The sequence below is a fragment of the Mustela nigripes genome, chromosome 2, assembly GCF_022355385.1.
Source record: "Mustela nigripes isolate SB6536 chromosome 2, MUSNIG.SB6536, whole genome shotgun sequence".
NCBI lineage: Eukaryota > Metazoa > Chordata > Mammalia > Carnivora > Mustelidae > Mustela > Mustela nigripes.
The window spans coordinates 5,511,800-5,531,249 of record NC_081558.1 but is presented as its reverse complement, the minus strand read 5'-3'; the positions used below and the strand labels follow the sequence as shown (position 1 = coordinate 5,531,249).

Below are 19,450 nucleotides of genomic sequence, written 5' to 3'. Positions count from 1 at the left end.
CGGCGGTGTCTCCCTGCAAGGGGTCCCCCTTCCCCAGCCTGCCTGAGGGTGTAGATTCAGGGAGAGGCTGCGGAGCGCACAGCCGGGAGCCGGGTGTCCTCCCACAGCACAGCACCGCCCCCCGCAGCCCAACTAGTCCTCTGGGAGCGGGTGAATCGCGTTCGCAGAGCCCGTGCAGTCACACAGCCTGCCTTTTATAGAAGCGCTTGCTTCTCCCCACACGCTGCGCACGGCTCCCTGGGGCACAGACCACGTCTCCCGGCGGGTGTGGAGCCCAGCCAGCCCACTCGCTTGCTGCCGGGCCCCTGGCTTCCAAAGCGCACGTGGAAGGTGGGCAGGAGGAACCAGGCTGAGAGAGGTTTGGGGTGCAGCTGTGGTCCGTGCCAGGAGAGCCTGCCACTTCTTGGCTCAGCGGGCCTCCCTGGCCCCCCACTTCCACGGAGCCTCCCCCGGTTCTTCCCAAGTCAAGGGAAAGAAAGGGGGGGGTGGATCTCAGCGATGCACGTTGCTGAACAGAGCTAGTTCACAGGCCAGTCCCCCCAAAACGCCACCTGGCTGTTTTGGCAGCGTGGGGCAGCCAGGAAGAGCATGTGCGAGTCAGACCCGGCTTCACGTTCCAGCCAGGCTGGAATCCTGCCACTCAGCACCGTGCAGGCTAGTCCCTGCGGCTGCCTGACTTTGGTCCCCCGCCCGTGGGGCAGCGATGCTAAGAGGGCTCACTGCGGGTCCTGCAGAGGGAACAGGTCACGCGCGGCTGGCCGGGTAGTAAGCGCTCAGTGATAGCTTTTATTGACAACATCCGCTCGGAGGCAGGGAGCGGGCAGAAGGGCTGGGGAAGGCCACCGGGGGATGCTCAGGAGGGCTCAGAGGGAAGCGCGGGAAGCGAAAGGAGGGCCAGGGGGTGCTGACCTGTGCTGGGGAGAACCTGCCCGCACTCCTCCCACCGAAGGTGCCGGGCGTCCTGGACACACAGCAGCCATCGGTGCTCTCGGATCCCGAACTCCCGGGCAGGCCGCGCGGGGCACGTGGGTATGGCAGCCTCCACGACGCGGGCGCAGAACAGACTGCCCCGCAGAAGCGTCTCAACACTAAGGGGGGTTTGGGGGTGGAGGAGTGAGGGTGGCCAGACCACAGGGGAGAGAGAGGGGACACGCGGGTCCCCCGCATCCAGGAATGGACGGGACACTCATGCTCGGCGACAGGACAATAGCAGAACCTCCTATACGCCTTGGGGTGGGGATGGGGGGCCTCTTCCCAGTCGGGGGCCAGCCGAGCTGTCGACTTATGGAGCGAGGACGGGGCGGGATAAAGGCACGAAGTGGGGCTCCGGCCGGGCCGGGAGGAAAGATGGGAAGGGTCTGAGGGGGAGGAGCTGGACCTCTAACGCCCTCCCACCTCGGGCTAGGCGATGGGGCGGGGTCCTGAGCGCGATCCCCTGCCAGGCTGCGCCCCCGTCGGGTCCGCCCTTGGGGAGCGGCCCCGCGCGGCTCAGACCAGCGCGTAGTCGAACTGCCCGCGCTCAAGCGCCTCCTTGTGGTCGGTCCAGGACGAGGCGGGCATGCGGCTGTAGGGGTCGAGCAGGATGCGCACGCAGCGCACCATCAGCAGCACCAGGACCACGAGCAGGCAGAGCACGAAGGCGAACACTGTGCGCTGCTCCGCGTCCAGGCCCGCGCCCACCGGGGGCCCCGTCGACGGCGGCAGCGGCTCGGGGGACAGCGTCCACGTCGCGCTCATGGCTCACATCGCCGCGCGCCCTGCGGAAGAGGAGCCGGCCGGGGGCGCTAGGATGAGGATGCGCCTTCCCGCCCCCTGCGCCGCCTCTCCCGCCACCGCCCCCTGACCTTGCCCGGACCCAACCCCCGCCCGCGCCTCTGTCCCCCTGGCTACGCCCAAGCCCGGCTCCCGGGCAAGCCGCCACAGGCACGCGGGGACCCAACTCCAGCCGTGCGCGCAGGTGGGGGCGCTGAGAGTGGGGAGAGGGAGCCCGGACCCGGCTGGCCCGCGCACAACAGGTGCGAACGCGCAGCCCGGCGGCGCAGCGGGGCGAAGCCCTGTCCCCCGCCCCTCTCCCTTTGTTCTCGGCGTCCCGGGGACCCCTCCCCCACCACCCCCGCCCCGCCGCGCCCCTCACCCTGGCCTCGACCGGGACGGGGACCGTGCGCCCGGTGGCTGCGCTCTCTTCCGGGACCCAGCCGGCTCCGCTCTCGGCCTCTCCCCGGCGGCAGCGGCGGTGGCGGCGGCGGCGCCCGGGGCTCAGCCCACCCCACCCGCCCCTGGAGCGCCGGAGACCGAGGCAGGCGAGCCGCGCGCTAGCCGGGCCGCCGCGGCTGTTCCCATGGCGACGGGGGGCGGGGCCCCCGCGGGGGGCGGAGGCTGCGCAGGGAACGGTGCGCGGGCTCGCGACCCCGCCCCGGACTCGGCGAGAACGGAGCTCCCACCCCGAGGCGCCTGGGAGACCTCCGCCGCGGGGAGCCTCAGCACCCAGGACCCCGCCCACCCCACCCCAGAAGCATCCAGGCAGCCCAGCCCGACTTCCGCACCTTCCCCGCAATTCTGTGCGATGGACCCCTGGACCAAACGTCCTGCGGGGGCGGATCCCAGTGCCTCCAAAAATCACTCCTGTCGGCACTCCAGCTTCTCCAGCTCTGGGGACCCCAACCCTCTGAAACCCCAGCGGGCCTACTGAAAAGCTCCCTAGCTCTTGTGTCACGGCCCCCACCACCACCACAGGGGAAGCAGGGTCCTGACCAGGCAAGACTGCTCCTCCAGAGCCACAGTTCCTTCAGTGACCTTGCCCACCTCCTTGTGGCCTCCTGGCCAGCTCCCACCACCCCATCATCAGTCCCAGCTCCCCCCGCCCCCCCCAAGTGACAGACACATCAGACGACCCAAGCTGCTTTCCTGCACTTTGGTCTTTTATTATGTCCAAATATCAGGCATATATACAGGGTAATAAGGGCACTGTTAAAAAACAAAGCCAAAATGGCCTGGCTGAAGTGGCCAGTGGGCCACTCTGAGTGGCAGGGGCCTGGGCCCTGCCGTCCGGCCTCCAGAGAATCCCTGGGCAGGGGCCCCTTGGCACCATCTGGCCTGTGCACCGCAGTGACCTCGCCCAGCAGCCCCACAGGGCAGAGGAGCAGTGTGGGCCCGCAGTGTGGAGAGAAGCCCTCTGCGGCTGCCAGCCCTTCCCCATCCAGCTGCTTCCAGTCACCCTGGTAGAGAACCAACAGTCCTGTCCCCAAAGGTCTAACTGCTGTGGGCAGACACCAGTCCTCCGGGTGTCCACTGTGTGCTGATCCAGCCCAGGAGCCCCCAGTCATGGCCACCACGCTCAGAGGACCTGCTCCGTACTGGAGGCGGAGATGTCCAGAAGCCGCCAGGCTGCGTAGGGGTTGAGCTCGTCCTGGTCTCGGCAGAGCGCCCACACGTACAGCATGCGCAGCACCTTGTCCTGTCGAGGTGGGGAAGGTGAGGGCTGGGGATGAGGGACTGTCGAGAGGGGACTCCCGCTGGAAGGGACCAGGGAGTGGGGCAGCGGGCGGTAAGCCTGGCTCTGGGCTCCAGAGGCTGCAACTCAGGATGTGGCACAACCAGACAGCTCTGTCACCCTCTGACCTCCACCAGGCCCAGCTAGGGCCCTCGACTTCTGAAGGCCCAGCCCTGCTGCTTCTGCAGTCATAAAACCTCCTGGCTCCAGAGCACAGGGAGCTGAGGGCGGCCACCCACCCGTCCTGCTCCAATTCCTCCCTCACTCACCGGGTCGCCCTCGACCACCTCGCCTTTGGGGTTCTTGATCACCATCACCAGCTGGGCCTGGAAGGTGATGATCAGCACAGGCCCCTGCTCCATCATCTTGCCCATGGCCAGCTGTTGGGGGAGGGGGGCGGGGCCGGTGCTCAGAGAGTGGCCACACCCCTTCCCTGCTCCTCCCTTTTGCAGAGGCGGCCCCAGCACTCCCTTTGTGCCCCTTGTTGCCCAGGCCCCAGAAGGAGACTGAGGGGTCGCCCGTTTCTGGGTGGGGGATTCCAAGGTCCTTCCCAGTGTGAGCCCAAGTCCCAACTGCTAAGAACCCATGCGGCCGCCCCAGACGTGGGCTGGGTGCACACATCAAGGCCTCCCAGAGGGGCCAGTTCTGCACACAGGCAGGGAAGAGGGAAGCACGCGCTGGCGTGTCTTCAGCTCCCCATAGGGACAGTGGGGGCCTGAGCGGTCCTGACAAAGCGCCCACCCTTCCCAGTAAAGGTGCAGGGACACGCACTGCCTTCCGGGGCCCCGAGGTCAGGGCAGAGGCATCCAGTGTGTCTGCCACCTGCCTAAGCATTCTCCCACCACAGGCTCCCACTGAAAGGGACCCTGGAGGTCCCTTAACCCAAGCACCTGCCCGTGCCACAGCTCCTCCAGGGACAGGGCACCCCTGTGACAAGCACACCCCCAGGGAGACACACTCACATCGACGTTGTCGATGTCCAGGATGCGGGAGTGGAACTGCAGGCCCAGCGCTCTGGCCTGCTGGATGGGGTGGGCCAGCTGGCTGTAGGTCTGCAATGAGAAGCCGCACACCTGTAGTCCCCAGCACGCCCCAGGGCCGGCGCCCCACGGGTCCGGGTGCACAGGCCTGGGAGACTCTCCCTGGCTCGCCAGCCGAGCTCCGTGCTTTCGGCCCCGGCACTGTCCAGCAACGGCTCCTGGCGCCTGGGTTTGCCATGCCAGGAGTGGCAGATGCCAGGAGCCCGGCTCCGAGCAGCCGGCTGCTGCCACCCATTTGCTGGTCCGAAGCACGGCCCCGTCCCTCGCAGCAAAGGCAGCGCTGCATCAAAACCATGAACTACAAGTGGTAGCCCCGAAGGGTTGGTAATTTTCCGCTACAGGATCTGAAACCACAGGCCCAGGCGTCCGGCGAGGCCTCTCTGACTGATCCTGGACTTGCCCATATTCACAGTCCTGAGTCTTGGCCTGGAATCAAACGCGTTTTCTAGGATTTGCCCTAATCCGCGGCTACTCTGACATGGGCTGCCCGGGAGGCCTGCTCCACGCTGACCAGCTCTTCTGAGAAGCTGCTGGCTGCAGGCAGCTCGTTCTTCCCCAGGGGCAGCAGCGCCCCCCAACAGCCCTCTCCCCAAGCCTGCGCCCAGGCCCGGGACATGGGCAGCCTTGCAGCTTTCCTCTGGAACCTTCTCTGGACTCAGCAACTATGATGGAAGACATTCCAATCATACCTACTTTTTATGGAAATAACTGATCTACCAAGAAAAAAACCAAAATGCTGCCACTCCCATTTCTGGTGTGATTCTTTAAAAAAAAATGACATTTAAAAAACACCCTCTCTAAGAGCACCTGCAATTTCAAGTGCATTTCCTGGGGCACCAGCAGCTTTCTGGCAAAGATAATCAACCACATCCTAATGGACCCAAAGTATTTAAAAAAAAAAAAAAAAATGCCACCCCCACTCTCAGAAATGTCTGCTGGATTAGTCACCATGCAGAGGAGTACTTAAAAAAAAAAAAAACCTGACATCTTCTCCTCTGCTTTCTCCAAGTTGTTTGTGAGCTGGAAGCAGAATAGAATCAGCCAAAAAAGGCTCTGGATTGCTTAATACAAATAAGCTCGGGGAAAAAAAAAAGCCCCATGAAGACACAGGTCAGGGAGTGAGCAGGGTGAGCCGAGGTGGCTGGCCAGAGCCCTGCGGGGACACAGAGGCTGCCAGGCCCGGGGCAGACAGAGTGTGCTCCCGAGGAGGGCTGGCCCGCCGTCCACAGCCCGGCGCCGTGCAGCCCCGGGACCCGGAGCCCCGACTCCAGGCAGCCTAGTCAGGCCCTGTCAGGACACACGGCTCCTCCCCGTGCGGGAAATCTATCACCGTCTGTTTTGATCTGTGTTTCGGGAACTTGAAGTGAGAACAGCTAATGAGTCCCATCAGAGCTTCGTGTCCTGCAAATGCTGCATCTGTGTTCGTGCTGTTTCCTCATGACGCCTGTGACATGCGCGTGATGATGGACTCTGGCCCAGGGACAGGAAGGTCACACACACCCAGGGCTATTCACAGCCCCTCTCCGCCCAGCCCTGGCCCCCGGGGTCTCCCCACAATCAGGACACCAGACCCTGTCGTGCCCTTCTCTGACCGTCCTGCCCAAGCGGATCTCCAGGCTGTGATTCTTTTTAGGCCTAACTAGAAAAAATAAAAAGAAAGAAGTACTCACAGCTTCATAGCACCAATCTTTGAGAATGTCGAGCTCTCCAGAAATCATGGCCTAAAAGGGGACAACAACAAAAAAAATTAGCTTGAGTCTCAGAAGGGACGATCCAGCTGGGGGGCCCTCCACTAAAGACTCTAGCTGGGGAGAAGGGGCCCCCAGGGACCAAGGGCCTTGTGTGTTGACCCCCAGAAGCCCAGGGTGGTCCCAAAGGCCTCATACGAGAGGCAGAGGAAGGTGGCATCGTGGCGGGCTCACCCCGGCCGGGAAACTAAGCCAAGGAGGGCAGCAGCTGTCTTCTCGCTCCACTGGAGCTCTGCCCCGCTGGGTCCTCACAGGCCCAGAGGCAGGGACCCGGGCGTGGCCTCCAGATGGCATGGGGGAGGCCTCGGCAGGAACCGACAGGCAGGGCCACACCCACAGAAGGTGATGAAGGAGCTCAGGACCCAGAGCCCAGGACCCGAGGGTAAACACAGGCAGGCTCCCATGGAAGAAACCTTTCATCTGTGTTCGGACAGCTGCTTTTGGGGATTGCTCCATGTCGACAGCCTCCCGGCCCCGCCCAGAGTGGCCTGAGGGACCTGGGAAATCGGAGGGGGAGGGGACCCTGGGAAGGTCACTGGGATGGAGGAGGAAGGTGGCGGGGATAGGGACCCATCAGGGAGTGCAGGGCCCCTCTGGGGTCTCATCAGGACCTTCCCCGGGTCCGGCCACATCGTGGGGGCTAAAGGAACAGACATGGCACAGAAAAGGCCACCAACCTCGGGCACGGGCCTTGGGGAGGGTGCACTGTGGCAGGACCCTGAGCCAACTGCTCTCTCCTCGCTTCTGAGCCATAAAGAGGGGCTAGGAGATGGGACCAGGATTCCCACAGAGAGGACACCTCGGAGGGAAGCCCCCTCAGGGTCCTCTTTGTGGCTTGGCCCCCGTGCCATAGTGTCCCCAACTCCTGAAAGGCCCCAGGCGGCCGCTCAAGGCAGCTTCGAGGGAACCGCCTCCAGCAGTGAGCACGACGGAGCCGGGCAGGAGGCTCCAGGCCAGCTTGCAACGGAGGTAGGAGTTGCTGCCGGACATCGTGATGGGGAACTCAGTCCCGGGAGCAGACGCACCCCACAGGCAAGGCAAGACAGAGAGCACCTGCCATCGTGGGGACCAGCAGGGCCCATGGGCGGCCCCGGGTCCCTTCTCAGAGGCGCGTGACAAACAAAGGCCAGGCGTGGGGACTCAGACCTCTGAAGCCGGGACAGCCGTCTGCCCCTGGCACAGTGCCCCACCAGGCCGCAGCCTGTGTGCTGTGCATAGCCCTGGGTGACCGAAGCAGGGCAGAACAGGGAGGGCCCACTGAGGGGCAACCCACCTCCAGGACGTTGGGGATGATGTCATTCTCACACTGCTGCAGGAACCGCTCCTTGTCAAAGGCGGGGTCGACTCGCAGGATCTCCGTGAGCACCTCCGACATCTCGGTCTTGGAGAACAGGCCCCCTGGAGGCAGCCGAGCCAGGAGTGGGTCGAGGGCCCACGGCCCTCCCGAGGCCGGCCCCAGTGGCAAGGACAGGCAAGCCACTCACCCAGCAAGTCCGTGACCTTGTCCGTCAGCGCACGGGACGCCCGGATAAGTGCGTTGTCGCTTTCATCATACTTCATCTTCATCTCGAAGAACCCTGTGGGGACGTGGGCCAGGGTCAGAGGCCCTTCCAAAATGATGCCTCTATTCCACGACTTCCGAGGGCTCTTTGGGGCCCCTGTGAGATCCACTCTCGGAGCAGAAAAGGTAAATGTGGGGCCCTCTCCGAGCCTGTGTCCCCAGCAGTGGGTCGAGGGGGCTATGTGAACAGTGAGGGGCCGCCCCGCTGCCTGGCGCTCTCCCTTCACAGGAAACAGGCCTCTAGCAAGCCTCACAGAACAAGGGACGAGGGTGTGCAGCCCCTGGGAGGCCCCCCACCCCAGACGAGAGCAGAGCAAGCCGGGCCCGCGAGCTGGCTGGCTGCGCCGCACCAGCGCTCTCCCTAGCGGGGAGTATCTCATGGTGGAATCCACAGCCGTGGCCCCAGCGAGACGGGTGTGCCTGGCCGCCCTGCTGCTGGCAACAGCTCTGGCAATGACAGCGGCGGGTGACGGCCCCCACGGCAGGGTCCCTGGCCCACCGGCCCAAGATGTCCCGGGCTGCCCGCGTGAGCGGGGCTGGCCACTGTTGGCCTATGCTCGGCCAGGGCTCTGCTGCTCACTGGCTGGGTGAGCCTGTGGGAGCGGCTGGTCCCCTCGGACCCTGGTCTCCTCCTCTGTAAAGTGGGGGGATCTGGCTTGTGCCCAGCCCAGGGGGACACTCAGGAAGCGTCTGCTGTTGCGGCCACGCTGTCAGCTGAGCCTTGGAGATGTGAACACTCACGATTAAAGACCACGTTGTTGTCCCTGAAATCTTTCCACTGCTGGTACCACTTGGAGTCCTTGTGCAGCACGACTCCCAGGGCCTCTCTAGGGAAGACGGGGCCAGCGGTGAGCGGTGAGCGGTGAGCGGGGGAGCACCTGAGCCCTCCCTCCAGCCCGGCCCGGAGGGGAGGGTGGAGCCGGACAGCTCTCAGCCTCCTGCCTCCTCCCTCCCCTTCCCACCGCCCCACCCTCTCCCCCAGAAGCACTAGGGAGCAGGAACTCCAGAGCAGTAAAGCAGCTGGGGAACGAACGGCGCGGGGGGTGGGGGGGACCGGGGCGCCGAACCTACTCATTGGGCTCGAACACCTTCTCTTCCTTGAACTTCTCTCCCGCAAACTCCTTCCTCTTCCTGAGCCGCTCTGGCCTCCGATAGGGCCCAGTCTGCCCCAGCACACTCTGGTCGAGCTCCTTCTTCACCGACTCCACCCCCTGGAGGAAAGCAGCCCACCACGCAGTGGGCACCCAGGACCTTCCCGACACTGCGGACCACCACGGCGGGCCTGTGCATGTGCACTGGGAACCCCAGTGTAGGGCCTGATGGCAACCCAGGGCCTTGGCCTCCCCCAATTTTGAGGTCATGTGGCCCTGAGTAACCTGCCTGACTTCCCTGCATGGACAGCAGGACTGTTCTAGATGGAACCTGCTTTTCTTCAGCCTCCGTCTCAAACCCCCAGGCAGGGGCTCTGGCTGCGTGCAGGGGGCTATGCGCGGCCCCCCTCTGGAGAGCCTGCCCCCCGACCCCGCCACCTGTGGCCTCTTCCCTATATAGTCCTCCCTCACTTGTCACTCAGGAACTGCTCATCCCTGCCAGGTCCCCCAGGCCCCTTGAGAGCAGAAACATGGGCTTTCTATCTTGGGACCCCCATGGCCAGAGAGGACCCAGCCAAGGAAGATTCGACAGGTGATGGGGAACGAATTCAGGACTTCCAGTCACCCGGAGTGCAACAGGTCCCCGGTTTAAGGCCATAAGCAAAGACAGTCAGCAGCTCAGAGGATCTCGCTCGCCCAAGGCTGCCCGGCCTCGAGTGGAGCACAGACCCGGTGCCTCGGGCAGGGGCTCCCGCTTCCAGGGCGGCGCTCCGAGTTGGGAGCTCTGGCTCCTGGATTCAGAGCAGGCCAAGGGAGGCCAGGGCACCCCGGCCGCGAGGCCTGACCCACCTGCGAGAGGGCTCTGAAGGCGGCGGTCTTCCCCAGCTTCTCCCCGCCCTTGGACACTGACTCGGCGGACTGCTTGGCAGTCTTGGCTGCTTCTTCCACGCTCTCCTTGATTTTTCGGCCAAGGTCGCTTTTACTGACTTCGTCAAGACTCTACTGAGACAGAGGGAGGAGGATGTCAGCACAGCGCCCCTTGGGGCCCGCACGAGCTCCCCCAGACTTAGGCCGGTCTAGCCCTCCCAAGGGCAGGAACAGGTGAGCATCTGGCCCACGGGGCCCCGAGACTCAGGTCCCCCGTGTACGATGTCCAGGGTGCTGGGCCCTTGGGCTCCGGGCTAGACACCAGGTCTGCTGGGCTCCCCCCAGAACGGGCAGGAGTGGCAGCCTGGGGAACACAGGGGAGGAGCCTGCGTCCAGCACGACACTGGCCTGACCCTCTCTCCTGCCCAGAACAGAGAAAAGCAAAACAAGCCCCGGAAAGGAAGGCCGCAGCATCTCCCTCCCATCTCCATCCCGGCCTGCGGGCCAAGCAGCGCTTCCCAGTTGTTCGGCAGGAAGAAAAAAATCCTCCTCTCGCCTTCGGTCTTTGCCAGCTGCAAGCAAGCTTCTCACCCAGGCGGTAAACTGCAGGGCACGTGGGCTAGTCTGACTTCACCCTCCTTCCCGGGGGCGCCCTGCAGCCGAACTCCGGAAGCGGCCGACCAGGCACGCTCTTCTTCCCTTCTCGCCGCCCGCGGCCACTCATCGCCTGGGCCAAGTCCCGCCCTGCCAAGTCCCGGGCGCCGGCTCTGCCTGCTGCTTCCCGCTCCGCGCTCCTCCCAGAGGCGCCGAGCAGATGGCCCCGGAGCGAGGCCAACGGAGCGCGGGGGCCCCGAGACCATTACCTCCTTCACTGTGCCCGAGATCTCCCCCAGCTTCTTCTTTATCACCTCGCTCGTCCGCATGGTTTCCGATTCGATGGTTCTCTACGGTAGGGATGGTGTTTCTTTTGGTTACGACGCCACAGTTCTCTTACAGGGGAGGGTCCAAAGAAGTGTTTTCTCAGAGGCTCCTTCCCCCGCCCCGGGGGCCTCTCACTGCCCCACAGCCTCTCCAGCGGGCTCAGCAGCCGGAAGGCGGACCTGTGGAGACCCTCCACTCTCTCGCTAGGTGCAAGGGAGAGCCGTCCCCTCCCCGACCCCTCCCCCACATCTGACATGAACTGACATGGTCCTGCCTCACTCGGCACCCCTGCAGCTGCCAGCCCCGGCCGGATCCCCCACAGCCACGGTCCCACCTGCCCTGCTCCCAAACCACCCCTCAGCCCCCTTCCCTTCCTTAATGGAGAGGAAGGGTGATCCACCACAGATAGAGCAGACCTTGCGCATGGCTCGGGAGGGCGCCGAGAGAACAAACAGCCCAGAGACCCAGAGCGGATGCCCACTGCTGAGACGGGGTGGGGGGCTGCCCCACCTCCCAGGCCTTGTGTGGCAGAGGCGGTGCAGCCCGCTCGCCATGGCAGGCGTCTCGCAGCTGCTCATCAATGACGACACCCACAGTGCGGTGACCCGCTTTCTACCCACTTCACTCAGAGAGCCACGAGCGCCTCTCAGGAGAGCGCGTCTCAAGCCTACTGCTCCCGCGGTCACCAGGGGCGCCCGGCGGATGCACACTCGGATCCTGCAGCTGGGGGGCTCCGAGACCCGGCATTGCTCACGAGATGGAGATGGCGCTGTTGGTGTGCACAGGCCGCGCTCCATCTCACCACGGAAACGGAGGACTGGCAGCGGACTCCTGTCCCCTCGCCCCCCAGTGCCAGCACAGTGACCTCGCCTGCCCCTGCCACACGGGCACCGCGCGGGAAGCGAGTGTCCCAGCGGGGGACACGCGCAGCAGAGGGACTCACGTATTTCCTCCTGGCTTCCTGGAGCGCGTCGGACTCTTCCAACCTGCGGGCCTCATCTCGGAACTTCTTTATACTTTCTTTCATTTCCTTGTTTTTGGCTAATTCTTGTTTGATATTATCCAACAAGCCAGAGAGAAAGCCTTTCCTGTTTCCAGAAGAATAAGATCTGGACTAGAAAAAAATGGGAAAAAAAAACAAAGGGTTTGTACTTTCTCCTCTGCGCCGATACGGGTTTCACAATGAACAGCTACCTCTTTCCTGAGTGACAAAAGTCAAATCAAAAAAGCATCGGGTTGGGTGCCTGGGGGGGGCTCATTCAATTAAACATCTGTCTTCGACTCAGGTCATGATTCCTGTGTCCTGGGATGGAGCCCCAAGTTGGGCTCCCCGCTCCGTGGGAAGTCTGCCTCTCCCTCCCCCTCTGCCTCCACCCCCATTCACACTCTGTCTCTCCTTCTCTCATAAATAAATAAAATCTTTAGAAAACATATATATAAAAAAATAAAAAAGCATCAGGTGGTAAGTTGTGAAATGTCTGGACAATAAAATATCATTCAATAATAAAAAGAAATGCATTAGCAAGCCATGAAAAGATGCAGTGGCTTGCCACAACGTCCTATCTCAATGACATCTCAATTTAAAAAAGACCCAGGGAGGGACGCCTGGGTGGCTCCGTGGGTTAAAGCCTCTGCCTTCGGCTCAGGTCATAATCCCAGGGTCCTGGGACCGAGCCCCGCGTCGGGCTCTCTGCTCAGCAGGGAGCCTGCTTCCTCCTCTCTCTCTGCCTGCCTCTCCACCTACTTGTGATTCTGCCTGTCAAATAAATAAATAAAATCTTTAAAAAAATAAAAAAGACCCAGGGAAACCTTGGCTGCATACCGCCAAGTAAGAGAAGCGGATCTGAAGAGACTCCAAACGGTATGATCCCGCTCTAGGACCTTCTGGAAAAGGTGAAACCATGCAGACAGTAAAAGGATCAGTGGTTATCAGGGGCCCGTTGGTGGGGGTTGGCGGGGGAGATGAATGGGCAGAGCCCACGGGAGTTTCTGGGCACCAAGACTACTCTCTGGGACATGATGACAGTGGACACGCAGCAGACGTCTGTCCTCAGCCCAGGAATGTGCAGAGTGAACCCTGAGGTAAACCACGGACGTCAGGTAATGATTACAGATCGATACTGGCTCATCAGCCGTAGCTACCGCGCTCCACTAACGCAAAACGCGCCTCATGGAGAGACGCCTCACAGGGACACTGTGCCCAGGTGGGAGGAGAGGGGGAGGGGGAGCTGATGGGAACTCTCTGTACTTCCTGTCAGCTTTTCTGTACATCTAAAAGTGCACAAAAGAATAAAGTCTATTCTGGGGCGCCTGGGTGGCTCAGTGGGTTAAGCCTCCGCCTTTGGCTCAGGTCATGATCCCAGGGTCCTGGGATCGAGTCCCACATCGGGCTCTCTGCTCAGTGAGGAGCCTGCTTCCCCCTCTCTCTCTGCCTGCCCCCCTGCCTACTTGTGATCTCTGTCTGTCAAATAAATAAATAAGATCTCAAAAAAATAAAATAAAATAAAATAAAGTCTATTCTAAAACAAAACAAACTACCAGGCTCCTTCTCCAACAGAGGAAACCCTGGACAAGAAAGAGGCACAGGTGAGAATCCTCAGAGGGACTCAAATGTGCTCACCCCAGGTGAAGGTCAACAGCCAAAGGGGCCCTTGTCCTAGGACTGGAGTTCAAAGGACTCCGTGGCCCCTTATCCCAAAGAAGCTGGCATGGGACCCTGCTCCCTGGGCTTCTGGGGCCGGAACAACTGCTTCCTTTGGGGGTCACTCTCAAGTCCAAAGTTGGGACTCACGTGTCACCCCAGGGCTTGGCACAAACCTCCCTCATCAACCCACAGGATCACTGTCACCAAGAACCAAAGCTCAGGGGTCTCTCTTGTAGGAAAACCCGACAAACCCAGAAGCCAGAGCCTAGGGAGGCCACAAGAAAGGCCAAGGCCCCACTCCAGGAACAAGAGTCAGTCCACTGCCCAAGACACAGGCTTCAAGGTCAGACTAGGCCAGGTTCGGATCTCCGCTCTGCCGCAAGCATGAGAGTAGGCTCCGAAAAGGGAATGCTTGAACAGCGACACGAGGGAGTTGTGCCATGGGACAATGGGCACTTTCACAGTGTGCAAGTGCACCGCCGTGGACACGGCCCGCCTTCCCACTTTCAGGGTGACCGACTCCCGAGCCCCTATCAAGCCGCAGGGCCAGCCTGGCCAGGCTTTCTGGTGGTGGTGGTGGGGGGGGTAGTCCAAGTTCCAAGACTGTCTGGGACTGCACCACTGTCTACGTGAGAGAGTCTAGTGCTGAGAGGAAACCCAGAGGGAACGGTAGGGTGTGGGCTGCCCACCCCCCATGTGGGTCTGGGGAGGTAGGTCAGCTTCTGGGCTTTCCTCCCAATAGCGGTGAGGCACCCACAGAAAGAAGCACGGTTGAAGAGGTATGAAGGGAAGGGCAAAAGCTCTAGAAAATGTGGTCTTGAGGAACAACAGAAACAGGAAACCAAGCTCCCGATGTGGGTGACTCTGCTCCAATGCCTGGAGGGCTGTCACAGAGAAAAGGGAAGAGTCGCAGGGAGGTGGGTTTCAGCAGAGTCCAGGGACGCCTTCCCAGCCATCAGAGCCGACACGTCATCCCCTCCATCAGGCTGGACCTCCTCCCGAGAGGACCAGCAGGCTGGGCTCCGAAACCTCGAAGGGCTTAGCTGTGGAATGTCAGCCTATCAGCGGCCCCGGGCAGTGTGAGCAACACTTGAGGCCCTCTCTTCCTGTCACCTAGACCTAATCTTTCAGAAGACGTTCCCCTGCCCTCAGCTTGCCGGCATTCTGAGTCACTCACCACGGGCAGCTCTCTCCCGGGCCAGCGCGTCTGAGAGGTACGGTGGCGTAGCGGCAGCAGGCTGTGGCTGGACAGGAACTGGACCCCACTGCCGAGGCATCTCTAATTGGGCGAGAAGAGAGAAAAGACCCAATACAGGTAAGAGACTGACAGGGAAGCAGGTAGGCCACACTAAAAAGCAGGGGGGTCACCCAAGACTGATTTGCCAATTTTTACCGCATGCCTGTGCTGCATGCTAGTCGCTCGGCAATCTTGCTAAATTCTGAGAAGCCAGTGGAATCTTGCGGAAAAGACGACACTGGATCTGCACCTCCAGAGTCCATGTCTACTTTCCTGCCTCTGAACCTGGGGGAAACCAGAGGAGGCCTGGGAAAGGCCAACCTACAGTGGAAGAAGGTGAATCATGCCAGTCTGATTTGATCCCAGAACCTGAAATGGGCACCCAGAGCCTCGACACTGGCAGTAAGCAGTCTTCTCTCACAGCCTACCCCCTTTCTACCAGCCCTGGAAGAGCAGAGACCTGGGCTTTCAGAGGTAAAACACGGAGAACTTCTTGGTCCAGGCACAACCCTGGGACAAACCTACCATGTCCTGGTCCAGGGCTGGGCTGCCAGCGGGACAACTGAGGGGATCCACCTGAGCAAAGATACTCTTAATGTCATATAAAAGGCATTTCTGCTCCCACCAAATGAAGAACTTAAGCCCCATAAGAGAAGGGCCTGTGCAGGTCTTGTTCAATGTTGAACCCTAGCACTCAGAGCTAAGCCAGGTATGCTGATGTCAGTGACCCCGCAGAATCACGCTTCCATTTCCACTCTCTGGCCCTTTCCTCTCCCTGTGTCACTCCTCCATTCTCCAGGAACTTTAAGCAACATCCCAAATGTCACCATCTCCTATAGCTCAAGAGTAATTCCTGAGATGCCTGGCTGGGTCAGTTGGAACAGACTGAGACTCTTGATCTTAGGGTGATAAGTTCGAGCCCCATGCTGGGGATAGGGATGACTTAAATAAATAAACTTACCAAAAAAATTGTTAAAAAAAAAAAAAAAAAACAGTAACTCCTGAGATGCCTGGATGGCTTTGTCGGTAAGCATCTGTCTTTGGCTCAGGTCATGATCCCAGGGTCCTAGGACCAGGCCTTGAACCAGGCTCCCTGCTTTTTTCCCGATCCCTCTGCCTGCTGCTCCCCATGCTTGTTCTCTCTCTCTCTGCCAGATAATAAAGTAAAATCTTTAAGAGAGAGAGAGCAACTCCCAAGAGTTTAAGTAAGTTCTTCTTCTCTGCCTACATTATTGATCCTGGAGCCACTGACTTCAGCAACAGTCTGAAATAGTCTAACTTAGGAAAGAAATCCCACAGTATGCCCAAACCTGAGGTTGGTTCCCCACCAGTTTTTGTGCCCAAATCCAAACATGTAGAGATTCAATCTCTCAGCCCTGACTCTTAAGACAAGCAGCACCCCCCCCCCCAAAAAAAACCAGCGTTGAATCAGAGAGCTTCTTTCTCCCCACACTAGGATCCCTATGAGACATTTCCTCCCTGCATTCCGGCTCTGTGGTCAGCCTGACCCAGGGTGCTGGCCGTGTCAGCTACTGGAGTAGCTGACATTGTGGACAGGTTGCTTAACCTTTTTGAGCCCCGGTTTCCTCACCCAGTCCCAACAACATGAAGCACTACTGTTTTCTGAGCGCGCTATACACACCTCAACTCCCACCGCCCCTGTGAACCCAAGCTCTCAGCCAGGGCGACAACTACCAGCCGCACTTTCACACGGAGGGTTAGGAGGAGCGAGGCAGGAAATGCTCTTGGTAGAGGACCTGGCATATAAACGCGAGCCGTGACTGTCACGGTGTTCTGACTTCTCGCTGTTTCTCCACTGGGCGCCCAGGCCACCATTCACTCCCCGAAGCACGTGGAGTCTGATCGGGAAGTGAGGGGCGATTCGCCCCCCGCCCGGCTCCGCCCATGGCGGCCTCCGACCCGGCACGCTCTGCTCCTGCCCACGAGCTTCGCTCCGGGATCCCGGGCCCGGCCTCCGCCGACCCAATGCCCCAACCCCAAGATTCTCGCCGAGCCCAAGGGAGGGCGGAGGGGGCCAAAGGCCTGAGGACAAAAAGGCCCTGGAGGTCGCAGGCCTGGAGCTCCCTGGACCCGCCCCCAATCTCCACCCTAACCCCGCACGTCCACTTACCCGCGGGCAGCGGCACCAGCCTCCCCACAGCGCCGCCGCCGCCATGTTGCAGGATCCCGTGTGACCTTCTTGCGACGCGGCCCGATGGCGTCACCCGCCGCGTCGATGTGGCGCGGCGTGGGCCTGGGAAAAGCCGGCTCTGGGGGCGGGGTTTCGGAGAAGAAACAGCCTATGACTAGACAGCATTCCCGGGGAGGGCGGAGCCTTGGAGAGCGGTGTGGCATAGGGCGGAGCGTAATGAGGGGGGGAATTCCTAGACAGCTAGGCCTCTGATAGGGCAGGATTTCGGAAGGCGGGGCCTGGTACTGGATGTCACCCGGGGGGCGGGCACTTTTTTGAAGCGGAGACCTGTGGTTGGATAAGACTGCGAAGGGGCGGGTCGTGAGGGGGTGCTGCGTCGCGAGCCGTGAGCTCTCCGGCAGATCACGCGGGGTTGCCGCGGCTGGAAGGACGAGGGCGATTCCGTTGGATTCTGACCGATGGGCCCGCGGGCCGGCCCTGTAGTGACTGGCCCTGGGTCTCACTGACAGTGGCCTGGAGGGACCGACAGAAGGGCAAGTGAGTTGCTCCAAAGCGAGAGCCCAGGAGCCCACTTTGTGCAAAACGTTGAGAAAGCGCCTGTTGGTTTTAGTCCAGAACAGGAAGGTGAAGCTGAGACCAGGCCGGGTGGACGCCACTCCTCCACGGATTCCGTGTGACTTGACACACTTGGCCCTGAAGATCAGGCCTTTTGTCTTTTTAGCTCCGGGACACTATTTGCCATTTAGAGAATGCCGCCACCAAGCGGCGGTACCTTGACGTGGCCGCGCAGTCTGAGTCTGGGAGGGATGGGGACGGTGGCGAAGTCCGCGCGTGTTGCCTTTGCCCTCTTGTAGCCTTTTGAGGTTTTAAACTGTGATAAGGTCTGTGGGACTTGAAAGGGAGGCAACACACACTCCCTCTAGCTTCAGGGCTGGACAATTCTCTGTCTCTCAGAAGCTCCACCTCCAGGTGGGAGTCTGCGATCCACTCTGGATTTGTCTGAAATATCTTGACTCCAAGAAGAGCCAACTAGTTAAGTGGTTGGGATATATAGGTTTGTTGCTGAGAAGAAGGTCAGGGCTTCTTCATAGTAGCTAAAACCATGAGATCGGATCAGGGCACCTGGGAGTGTGTCAAATGGGCATATCTAAGGCCGAGGGTAAAGTGGAGAGAGAAGAGCCCTGGGAAGAGACTGGGCAGGACTGGTCAACAGGTAGGGAGAGCATCTGGAGGACCTCAGAGAAGGCAGGTGGTGTGCGGAGTGTTGGATGCTGCCGGGGACTCTTGCACTCGGGCAAGGTAGGCATAGCCAGGCCGGGTCCGTCATTCTTGGCATTTTGCAATACGGAGGTCCCTGGTGAGAAGCAAGGGCATTCTGGTCGAACGGTGATGGTGGAAGCCAGATTTCAGTGGGTTGAGATTCCTTTTTTTTTTTTTTTTTAACAGAGGTAAGCCGGAGTCAACTTGTACTGGCCGGCGAGAGCTAATTGTCAAGTTTTTAGGAATCTGGGAGCTAGTTGTCAAACAGCCGTTGTTGAAAAGTTCATGTGTAAACTTCCCCATCACATGGATCGTATTTAGGCAAAGGTAATAAATACTCAAAACGCAGTGCTTTCTCGTTATTTTTCCACGTGTCGCTAGCTGTGCTACTGGAGGTATTTACGTAAGTCACATCTGGATGCTGGGAATGCTGTCCTGTGCACTTTTGCATCCTCTATCAACTCCGTGTTCCGTGACGCTACATCCAAGGCTTGAAAATCAGCCACGGTGGGAGTATTTATACCACGGGAATTGGCAGACACTACAGATCTTGAGCTTTGGCTCGTTTAGAGGGCCCATTAGTAAACACTCAGCCGGCCCATAGAGCAGGCATGGACACCGCTGAGGAATCTTTGCTGTGTGTAGCGGAAGAAATGATGGCAGCTGGAGGAACATATGGGGAGGCCTGAGGGTGCTGTGCTTCTCCACCTTTTCATTTTGAGACATTTAAAAGCCACCAAAAAAGTTGCAAGAGTGGTATAATGAACACTCATAGACGCTTCCTCTAGATTCATTTTGACCCTTGCCATCTCTTATATGTATTGACACAAATGTATACAAGCAGATTTGTTTGTTTTGCTAAACCTTTGAAAGAGAGTTGCAGACATCAGGACACTTCCCCTTCAATACCTCTTCTGGGGCGCCTGGATGGCACAGTCGTTTAGCGTCTGCCTTTAGCTCAGGTCTCGATCCCCAGGTCCTGGGATCAAGCCCTGCATTGCTCTCTCTCTCTGTGTTTCAAATAAATAAGTAAAAAATCTTTTTTAAAAAATATTTTATTTACTTGACAGAGAAAGACACAGCAAGAGAGGGAACACAAACAGGAAAAGTGGGAGAGGGAGAAGCAGGCTTCCTGCTGATCGGGGAGCCCCCGGTAGGGGCTCCATCCCAGGACCCTGGGACCATGACCTGACCTGAAGGCAGACACTGAATGACTGAGCCATCCAGGTGCACCAGTAAATAAAAAATCTTAACAAAAAAATACCTAAGCACATTTCTGATAAGGGCATTCTCTACCAGACCACAATGCCCTTATCAACCTGAGAGAGTCATTATTGGCAATTAAATCAATCAAATAAAACTCTCCAGTATTCCTTCCCCAATTTTCTCTTCGTAGCTTTTTTTTTTTTTTTTTAAGATTTAATTTATTTATTTGACAG

General features: G+C 59.8%; 2 protein-coding genes across 2 annotated transcripts; both read right to left on the bottom strand.

The window, feature by feature from the left end:
* Positions 1-766: 766 nt before the first annotated feature.
* CTXN1 (cortexin 1) lies at positions 767-2,282 on the bottom strand. Its single transcript, XM_059387699.1, has 2 exons — positions 2,135-2,282; positions 767-1,757 (listed from the first exon to the last, which is right to left on the bottom strand). Exon 2 carries the CDS (start codon positions 1,735-1,737, stop codon positions 1,489-1,491), a length of 249 nt encoding a protein of 82 aa, XP_059243682.1. The 5' UTR covers positions 1,738-1,757; positions 2,135-2,282; the 3' UTR covers positions 767-1,488.
* Positions 2,283-2,897: 615 nt separating this feature from the next.
* Positions 2,898-16,825, bottom strand: TIMM44 (translocase of inner mitochondrial membrane 44). The gene is made up of 13 exons (XM_059388856.1): positions 16,731-16,825; positions 14,540-14,641; positions 11,662-11,832; positions 10,661-10,741; positions 9,780-9,929; positions 8,911-9,050; positions 8,581-8,666; positions 7,763-7,855; positions 7,552-7,676; positions 6,201-6,251; positions 4,453-4,542; positions 3,760-3,870; positions 2,898-3,454 (listed from the first exon to the last, which is right to left on the bottom strand). The coding sequence occupies exons 1-13, from the start codon at positions 16,773-16,775 to the stop codon at positions 3,335-3,337; spliced, it is 1,365 nt and encodes a 454-aa protein (XP_059244839.1). The 5' UTR covers positions 16,776-16,825; the 3' UTR covers positions 2,898-3,334.
* Between the last annotated feature and the right edge of the window lie 2,625 nt (positions 16,826-19,450).

What these genes read in the sequence shown, in the direction of transcription:
- TIMM44 (XM_059388856.1), bottom strand. Translation starts at nt 16,775, where the DNA reads ATGGCGGCGGCGGCGCTGTGGGGAGGCTGGTGCCGCTGCCCGCGG. An exon ending in TCATCCCCAACGTCCTGGAG is followed by an intron (nt 6,252 to 7,551) that starts GTGGGTTGCCCC and finishes GTCCCCTTTTAG; the next exon opens with GCCATGATTTCTGGAGAGCT. An exon ending in AAGATTGGTGCTATGAAGCT is followed by an intron (nt 4,543 to 6,200) that starts GTGAGTACTTCT and finishes TTCTCATTGCAG; the next exon opens with ACCTACAGCCAGCTGGCCCA.
- CTXN1 (XM_059387699.1), bottom strand. Translation starts at nt 1,737, where the DNA reads ATGAGCGCGACGTGGACGCTGTCCCCCGAGCCGCTGCCGCCGTCGACG.